This window comes from Pocillopora damicornis, chromosome 4 (genome assembly GCF_964200805.1).
Source record: "Pocillopora damicornis chromosome 4, jaPocDami1.2, whole genome shotgun sequence".
Lineage (NCBI taxonomy): Eukaryota > Metazoa > Cnidaria > Anthozoa > Scleractinia > Pocilloporidae > Pocillopora > Pocillopora damicornis.
Window position 1 is genome coordinate 2,380,244 of NC_142673.1, and position 10,207 is coordinate 2,390,450.

At 39.3% G+C, this 10,207-nt stretch overlaps 1 protein-coding gene across 1 annotated transcript; it reads right to left on the reverse strand.

The window, feature by feature from the left end:
• Positions 1 to 365: 365 nt before the first annotated feature.
• Positions 366 to 8,674, reverse strand: LOC113681628 (uncharacterized). The gene is made up of 6 exons (XM_027198733.2): positions 8,282 to 8,674; positions 5,438 to 5,727; positions 4,580 to 4,779; positions 3,097 to 3,235; positions 2,187 to 2,865; positions 366 to 1,811 (listed from the first exon to the last, which is right to left on the reverse strand). The coding sequence occupies exons 1-6, from the start codon at positions 8,509 to 8,511 to the stop codon at positions 1,313 to 1,315; spliced, it is 2,037 nt and encodes a 678-aa protein (XP_027054534.2). The 5' UTR covers positions 8,512 to 8,674; the 3' UTR covers positions 366 to 1,312.
• Positions 8,675 to 10,207: the final 1,533 nt, after the last annotated feature.

Here is a 10,207-nt window from a genome sequence, read left to right on the forward strand (position 1 = left end):
AAAAAAGAGCTCGAGGTCGCAAAAAAAATTGAATTGTTGAACTAGAGAGAACTGGCAGGCAAAGTTGGGTCAACAACTAGATGGTGTGAAACAGTGGCAGATTGTTCAACTCCACATAAATTATTCACATATCAATGTTACTCAGGGCGTTTTTCTGGCTGAGAGCCATACCACAACCTCAATGTTTTACACAATGCACGCAGCTCGGCTCCACGACAAAATTCTCTGACAAGCCTCGCCTTTACGGTCTCTCTCCTCAAACTTAAGGTACAGACACCAAACATATCTAATAAACTTTTGAAGAAAAATGGATTGGTATGGATTTAGAAAATGGATACCGAAAAAACACCAATTTCCAAGGATGAAATATACAATAAGCAGGACATTTTATTTCATATAGGTTTTACAATTAAGTGTCTGGTATCTGGGACAGTTAAATTCAGGACCTAAGTCTGTATTTATCGTTTTTCGAAAAACAAATACAAGGTTCTTTTCAGTAAAGAAGGATATTTCATACACTGCTCATAAAAAATTCCGCAAAAGCTGCATACTTAAAGTCTGTTCTATGGAAGCAAAAGCGCCTCGCAAAAGATGGACATTCTGAAGTCAACCCTGAAAAAAATGATTACAAAAATAACGATAAAGTAATAAAAAAGTCAACAGCCGTCGAAACAAAGTAAAACACTGCTTGACGAAAAACTGAAATTCACCGGATAAACTGCGGACATAAATTTGATACAACAAACAGCAACAGTACAAATTTCCATTGATCACCATTTCGTACACTGAAAAAATAAAAACTTGAAAAATATGACCAAAAATAATTTAACTTACCAAATATAAGTTACCTATGTATCAAGGCAATTTTCCCGAAGCCTTCGTTACATTACAATATTTACAAAGTGAATTCTATGACACGATGAATATATATATATATATGCGTGTAAGAAGTGTAAAGTTTTTTGAAGTGTAAACGGACAATACGAACATACAGAGAGAAGCAATAATTAGAAGCCAATTAAAAACCAAATAAAAATTAAAAACCTAATTAAAAATCTTTGCACGAATTGAGTCCGACTGCACATCGAGAGCGGGTCTCAGTTCTTGGATAAAAAACATTTCATAAATTAGGCAGTCAATATATATTCATCATGGCATTCTTACAATTCACTTGAAAATGACCGAAGTTTGGTCGAAACGTCGTATTTTATCGTTCATTTTTCGTATCGTTCATACAAATCCTACGTGTGTAGCCCCAGGAGCGACAATCAGATTACTACTGCTGATTAAGACTGACTTGAGATTGTTCGGTTCATCTCTCAAAGATTGCAGCCATAAATCGAATGTCGGCGGGTTCCCATTTACCAGGCGCGTCTTCCTCGTGAACAAACATCAGCGATTCCTCCTTTAAAGTCCAAGGCGAACATTCGCCTGTCTGACGGTGACAAACACTGTAATACCTCGCACTCTGTCGGATCCGTGTTACAACCACATAGTGGTGCTGGCCATGTTTATTGTTGTCTTTACTCACAATAACTGGGTATCCTTTTTTCAGAAGATCGGTGATCAAGTTTTTCCACGAGCCCGCCTCGCCTTCATGGTATCCTCGATGAATAACTTTAAGCTCTCGTCCCGGGACTTCCTCAAAGGCTTTCTTGATTCGCCCCATGTGAGCAGGGGAGGTTACTCCTCCACCATGGTGTGAACAATGCGATCCAAGCTCGGAAAATATCCGTTGCGTCATGTTTTCTACCGATGTGTCCATTGTTAGAGGTAAATGAGCGGGCCAATCCAACATATTGTTCAGTGGTCTGTAAATGTAAGAAAAATTAGAGAGGATTAACCTAAACATCCTTTATTCACTTCCACACTTTGAAAATTCATGGTGTCACTTTCGTATGTAGAAAGAAAAACACCTTTGGATAGACTGTATATTGGAATAATGAGGACCTGGGATTGATTTAGTGATAAGAACAATTTTTTTTCTGGGGGTGGGAGGAAGGTTTTAGCTCTTTTAAAATTAACAAAACTCCGGCTACTCGAACAAACAACATCATTCGCAACACGTCTTCACGTTTTTTCCTGTTTCCTTTCCCCCTTGAAACCCACTATACTGATTCGCAAGCCAACTGGACTATGTAACATGCTGTCTCTGTTTGCTACGCTAAATCACTACAACTACTCACGGATAACTTGAATTGTAAGTTCTAGCCGCCATATTATTGAAGTAACCGAGTATCTTTGTCCACGCCACTGGACCCGAACCTGTCGTGCACTGGCCATGATGATGCTGACGATACTTTGGGAGCAACTCTTCATGTGGTATTCCAAAGTGCTTGTTGGAGAAAGCACGCCGATGCCTTCTATTCTTCAAAATAATTCCATAGTTGATAACCATGGTCTGAGTCCCACGGGTCCGCAGTTCTACTTTAAAACGTATTTCCCTTCCACCGAGGTTTCTCCGAACAAAATTTTCGTCTGCGTCAACTTTAACTTTGATAAAACGATCGCCCGTCTTCGTCAGTTTGAAGAAACGTTTGCTAACCATACTGATATCTACATTTCCGTCACTATCACACAAATCACTCAAAACGCGACAAAGTCGTTTCTGCCAACGTTTCTTGCCGCTCTTTGCTTTTATCCAATCACCATCCCGAAGGCCGACGAACTTGACACGAACGTCACGAAAGCCCTCGCCGAGAGGAATCCGAACCGAGTCGCCCGGTTGCAGTCCCAGCTCTGCTTTGAAACCATCTTCAGTTTCTTCCACTTCGAAGTTATACTCCGTTTCTAGGTTAACAGATGATTCCTGTGTTGGCGAGGTTGCGATTGGTTCAACTAGAGTTGTAGGCTTTGTGCTAACGTCTGAAAGCAAAAAAAATACATTCAAACGGCAGGCAATCACGTCCTAAACACTAAGAATAAGTCTTAGCATAAATAAACATTAATGGCGACCATTAAGACTAAAAGATCCCGTACACAACATACATGTTGTATACAGAGACTCGATTTCCTCCAAAAGTTTCATAAGCCACTAACAAAAAGTGTAGAATAAAGCAGTGGGTGGGGTACACGGTCACATCATTCATTACTTACCCCCTACCGCCATGGACAGCCACTCGAACCTGTTCCACTCTGGCGTCTTTTTCAAACGCTCAGCTTGTTCTTTCCATTCTCTCTCCATGTTGGGTAACTCCCTTGTTACTTGTTTGTCCAGGTGTCTCCAATCAATATCCTATGTAACAAGAACGCATGAGAGCACACGCAATGGGTACAGTTTCCCACTATTTTCCATTGCGAATTTTGATTCATATCAAACGGAATCGTTTATCTAATACTTTTCTTTCTTCTATCACCTTTCTACATGACGATGAATTGATATTGCGGGGAAATGTTACTTATCAGTCACATTAGAAGTGAGATGGTCCAGGGACCTCCTCAGTGAGCCTCACACAGGTTATAGTGCGATGGAACTATCATTTTCTTTAATTCTCTTAAATTCGCCGCAAACATACCAAATAATCGTTTATGCCTCTAATGCGGTTGCAACGAACACAAAGAAGGAACAAAGTGTTTCCAGGGTTGTTTACAAATACTTTGCACACCGAAGATCTCTCGAGCCGTAAATGATTTCTTTTGCTTTAACTTTTTGAAATTGCTTTTCCGCAGAGAAAAAAAAAAAGATTTTTAATATGGCTATCACAATTACTGGTGGACCCAGTAGTTTACATTGTGGGCCAGACAACACGAAAGAGAGAGTAACAAATACACCAAATAAACATAGAGTGCTTGAAAATCCCGGCTGACGGGAGGCAAACCAGTAGGCTTTCTACACAGCAAAGCTAAGGAGTCGACCTCAGGGCGATCGAGAACAATCCAGTGAGTGGCAGGGTGGAGGACTTTAACCTAGGACCACCAGATTACAAGTCCAGCGCCCTAACCACTCAGCCACGCCGCCCTATTATATGTGACATCCATTACCTTAATCCCGACTTCTATATATCTGTAACTGATCTGTTTTTCTTATGGAGAACCGTCAGCCTTTAAGTTGGTAAAAGTGTTTGAACTATAGGGTTGGTGATCTTAATCACTAAAATCCTATGTTAATCCTTAAAACCATACTTACATATTATACGTAATCTTCGTTAATCATTGTAAGTATGCCAAAAAGTGTTATCGCGTTACTTAAGCCGTCGGCAAAAAATGACTTCCATTATCTCGAACTGTGCTAAACTCTTATGATTACCATCTCCCATTATTCTCCTCTCGCTTAGCCTGTTCATTGTCGACCACGTCCTCGATTACGATTTTCTTTTAAGACCTATTTGACAGCTTAGGAAAGCTATGGCTCTTCCTTGAAAAATGCTTTCACGCGGCCTTGATGTCTTCATCTTCCAAAATGTTTTATTATTGGCCTTATCTAGGGGGCCCACAAGAGTTGCTCGGCTCGGTGGGACTTCTCTCTCTCGCGCATGTGCTGGTCTGTTTTGCCCAACGGCTAGAGTTGTTTATGGTTTTAATTCAAGTCGTGGTTTTAGGTTATAAAGGCTCAGAAAAAGGTAAAAAAAATGGTACATACGGTAGAATCTGTATCAATGTTCCTTGTGATGGCGACCATTTTGTTTACATCAGTATCTTCACATGCCATGAGACCATCAGGTCTTAGGCGATAGACTCTGTGACAGCCATATCCATGACTGTTGGCTTGGGCTGTAAGTAGGTCTGAAGGACTTGGTAAAGATCCTTCTTCAGCAAGACGATGATCTCCCGTCTGTCTAGCTGTACAAATAACAAAACTTCATTCATCATTCACACAGCTCTTCACTGTTAAGCCACTGCTACCAACAGCCAATAGTTTCATTTTGGTTCAAGCTATTCAATCCTATTCCAGCTGTTTTGTTTAACCATAGCATACTGGGCCCTTATAAAAACTGTAGCTGATAAGTACCAAGTCACATCTCGTTTGTAAACTTAACTCTAAGCCCTATTTTCAGCTTATAAATGTGTGATAACTGGGTCCTCTCATCACACAGCAGGCACAAGAGCCTATTAACCACACATTCAGCTGTTCTGTTTACTAATTTACCCAGAAAACCACAAACAGTTTAGCTTCATGAAATAAAGCCACTTTGGGACGAAATTAGAAGCTTTATACCTGGCCAATTACTAGTATATGCTCTCTTTCAGTTTATTCATATAAATTTACACCCATTAAAACAGCTTTTGGTGTAACAATATCACCACTTCAAATTCAAATTTGGTTAAAGTGTTCTTTATCTAAGCAGTGTTTGCTTTTTTTTTTAAGTCAGAGATTAGCTCTACAACTCAGCTAAAATAACCAGAGTTGGTGCCCACATTATTGAGGTGTTGCCTGATTAGAGGTGCCTAAATGCAGTGTCATTCTAAACAGGATGTTATACACTCTATGAACACAAACCGGCTGAGATGATCACGTATTTTTCTCCAGTTTTTCCATTGATTTTCGCTTCCCAGTATGCAACATAATTATGTGGGAGATCCTTCCTGAAAATTGGCCTTAAACCCATGATGTCATCTTGGCTGATAGCATCTGACAAAGTGTAAAATTCCTCCTGAGTTTCCCAAGAAACATCGTCTGTGCCGCACCAAAATGTACTGGAGGATTCTGAATTATTTAATACCCTTGGAGGATCTGTAATCTTGATGCCATCTTCACCATATTTCCATTGCATGGATCTTTTTTTGTCCCTGTGAATATGAAATAAAATTAAATAACCATGTTCAAGAAAATTGACAGTCGCTCCAAATAGATTTATAAATCGATTGCTCTTTGTAACTTTTTTTTAATCTTGTTCTTAGTGTCTGAATCACCACTGATTTCATTAATAACATGTGTCAGGCTCTTAGAATCAAAGCAAATTTGCCAGAAATTTCCACAATTCTAAATTAAAAGGTCATGTTCATGCATCACTTTATAAACAAAGATGGCATGCAATGAGTCAAATGAAATATTGATTTGCCATCTGTCTAGAACAGTATCTTTCTCTCTTTAAATATTGCCTTTTTTTCTTTCTTTTCTCTTTTGGCTATGCACTGTATTTCTGCATCAAGGAATACAAAACAAGTGAAATCTCCCAAGACCCTCTTACAATTGTGGAATTTGTTCAAGAACAAAAGGAAATACTCATACTCAAAGCTAATCCATGAAGGGGAAACATCTGATAACACTTAATATGCTCATATCTAAATTTTTTTCTAATAAATCCTCCTTAACTTTCTGGTTTTACCATCTGAAGACCTCTTCATATAGTCTAGTCAGACTGGTGGGTCAAAATTTAAAGACTGCCCCCTTCTAATCTTTCTTTGCTGAAATCTCTGAGTGTTTACAGCAGAGGTTGGCTAACCCTGTTGCCAAGAGGCCAGTTTTTACAGAGGCCACAACCTTCACAAGGCAGGAAAATTCCCCATATATGCACAATAAACTAGTTACCAGGATGACATGTAAAATATTGCAAATTGTTCATGCAAAAAATTAAGTGAGTCAAGTTTTCATTTTAACAGGACTATGTCTCCATTCAGTAGCTAAGGTGGATCCATTCAGTAGCTGAGGTGGATATGAATCAAATACAAAGACTTCTCATTAACCAAGCTTGCCCTACTGCCCAGCTCTGATGACGGGGCTCTTCATTGGTTCCATTCATCCTTTGATATTCCTGCTATTGTAACATAAACTGGCATGTGCCTCACTATTCAATTATAACCTTATCTTTTGACAAGCCACTGAGTAGATCCATTCATAGATAATATTAATCCATAATGAAACCCTATGAAACAATGTCTGACAGGTTTTTTCATTAAATTGTGTTGATTTCATCTTGGGCAGAATCAAAATGCCACTGATCTGACTTACAAGAGGCTTAATCCACAGAGACAAATTACTTCAAAAGCTAGGTTTGCTCTTTTATCTGGTTATGCTTAGCTTTAATTAGAAAGGTAAATAGTATACTTGATTGGGTATGCGAAGCATTTCCCATTGGTGCATTACTCTGGTTACAATCTTGAGAAAATGTTGTTCTCAACTTTTTGGTAGATGTTAAGCATCCGAACAAAATGATCGAAGATCCTTGCTACATGGATAATTCAAAAGTAAAATATCTTTCATTAACTTTGTCCCAAGAAGATCCAACTTACACTTGGGTGCCACTGAGCAGTACAAAAACAAAGTAAAGTGGGCTTTTTTCAAACTCTTCATGGGACTGGGTTCTGGGTTGGAATGATGTCATCTGATCAACTTGTGGAATTCAAACCCTAGATCCATAACAACCCACAAAGCAAAAATCCACTTATAAAATTAAGACTAAGGCTCTTTCAGAGAACCCAAAGCCATTCAACTCGCGTGTAAATCTGCGCCGCTAATTCGATTCCCTGGGTGGCATTAGCTCTAAAGGACAATGACTCAGAATAAAACGACGCGTTTTTCTTTGAAGCTTAAATGCCGTCCAGCACAAAGAAATAAAATGCACTTAATGACTTCATTACGCAGCATCTTTAGTTTCGGGGAATCAAATAGAACTTTTAGGAGATGTAACCGTGAAGTCTCGGAAATCAATCGCACCTACCGAGGATCGCAAAGGTGTAGACAGAGTGTAGAAACCCAAGGTCTGTTTGGTATTGCCCGCATAGGATCTAGGTGACTCAGAACATTAATTACAATAACAACAAGTTTTTTGTCGTCGTCAACAGAGAAAAGACTCCAGTAATTTGCAGGTTGATTTCATAGTCAATGAAAGTAATTAGGCGACGCATCAAAATGGACTTTCATTGGCCGAGTAGCGGTGAAAGTGGTAGGGTTCCATCAGATAACATGAGGTGCTGAAGGCGCTCGCAGTGATCTTTTATGCGCCGACATATTAAATTTACCTTTTATCTTTACGACAATTTCTTCCGGAAAATAAAACATAGGTTTTACCATGCAATTATGAGCTTGGGATGTCTTAGCAGTTTCTTCAGGTTTTATCGCCTCAATGACACAAATGAGAGAGAGAGCCAGCGGATCAAAATCCAAACAGACCTTTTGTGTTTGAAAAATTACTACATTCAAGAAATAAAATACAGCACTCTGCGGGAAATAAAGTACAGCAATCGTGCAGTGTGAAATAAAGCATTTACGTCGCTGCAGGCCAAGGTTACAGGACAGTGCATACAGAACAAATAAAAAAATTAAACGTTGCATATTTGATATTGATACTTTCCGATCCTGAAAGTGTTTACAAACCCGCTTTACTAAAGAAAGACTACTCACCGGTTCGATTTCTCGATTGAGTAGACAACCAGGAATCCTACCAGTAACACCAATAAAAGGAGAGTTACGAAAACACACGTCCGCGGAGGTCTTCGTCGTTCTGTGCGTGTAAATTCCACCACGACTGGTTCCTTTGCGACTTCGACGTTACTCTCTTCGACCAGGTTGACTTGCACCGATCCGCCAGACAGCGGCTTTTCGGCGGCGGGTTTCGTGACTGCCTTAACCATTTTAAGTTCCTTTAAATTTACTTGCTGTAAGGGAGTCAAAGTACGGCAGACTCCAACGGCAACTTCTCTTGCAGTTGTTTGTCCGCTCGTTTGCTCTGCTGCATATTTTATAAAACCTTCGATATTTGATCTTTACCTTTTAATTATGAAAGTGTGAAATATTGACAAGCCAATCAACAGCTTTCCGCAGGCGGAACCGGAAATGGAAAAATAACAACGTTCGGGCCACTCACGCGCGCGGCGGTTTTTCTATTCTCTCTCTTTTCTTTTTTTTTTTCTCTTTTTGATGAAAATTTACTTCAAAAACTTCTTTCAACAATTTTTTGGTTTTTCTAAAAGGATCTTTTTAATAAAAAAAATGCTGTCCGACTCCTTGAAAGGTCCACCAACTTTGCTTTTGCGTTTGCTTGTCAAAGAGTAAGACTTCCGTTGACCACCTATTATCAAAAACATTCCTTTCCCGAGGGTAAAATCTATTGTTAGAATGAGTCGATTAGTTAAGTGGGAAAAGTGAAAAACAGGAAACCCACTTTTTAACGTAAACTGAGAACAATGAGTTTTATCATCAAAGGAGGGAAGCGACTCCTGTTAGAACTCTCTCTAAATATAATATATTCCAATTATTTAGAATGAACATTCGCGCCGATTCATGCGAGTTTCGATACTGCATTATCTTGAATTAAGACTCAGTCAAATAAAAACTGGCTTCCCTTTGGCCAAGTTCTGTTTCAAATATTTTAAAGAGGAAGACCAACGAAGGAGGAGAACAAACAACAACAAAACCACTTATAGGAAGTGGTCGACTCAACTCTACCAGATCTCCACTGATTCCGGATAAACCAGATTATACTTCAAAGATACCTCAACTGAAACTGTATATTGAACAATGCTGAATTTAACAGTTTAAGCCGCACAAGTTGGAACTGTCATCGAACAGAGAATTGTTTGAGAGAATCAAAAAACTAATCTGACAAAGATACCATAATTATAGTCCAGAAAAGTAGCACAAAGAGACAGTCTTCCTACACAGTAAGTCATAGTCTCAATGGTATACGCCTCTCTTATTGCACTGACCCGTACAGTTTTAGCTGCATGGAAACACTTGCATTATTAAATTAAAAATCTTTCTCTGATTTTGGCGTCCACTCGCTCGCATAACGAGTTCCACGTGTGTAACTTGAAAGTCAGTTCCCCGCTGGAAAGCATGCTTGTACTGCACATACGGAACATCTTGACTTTCCTTTTACGTCCTTTAATCAAGATACATTTGTTTGACAAGTCTAAAAGATATCGTGCTGTTCATGAGTCATATCGGATTTAATCCCTCTGATCTCCAAAGTAGTCAGTCTAATAGATATCTGACTTTTGATTACTGTAATAAACTCTCCTTACGCTTTTGTCTCTCGGCTCTACTGAAATAGCTGGCTGCAATTTATTTCAGTCATTGGAGAAATCTATCACCAGGTAATTATTAACTGCAAGCACCAGATAAACTGGCGATGATAAAAACGAAACCGAATGCCACAGGAAGAGAACAGTTCCAAGCCTTTAAAACCATCTGCTGATTTTGACATTTGAAATCGACTGAATGAACCAAACGATGGGCGAAGTCGGTGGAAAGTGCCGTGCAAAGAAAACAGTCAGTGCTGAGGCATGTTTGTTTTCGTCGCAGCTTAAAGGGATAGCTGGTTCTTAC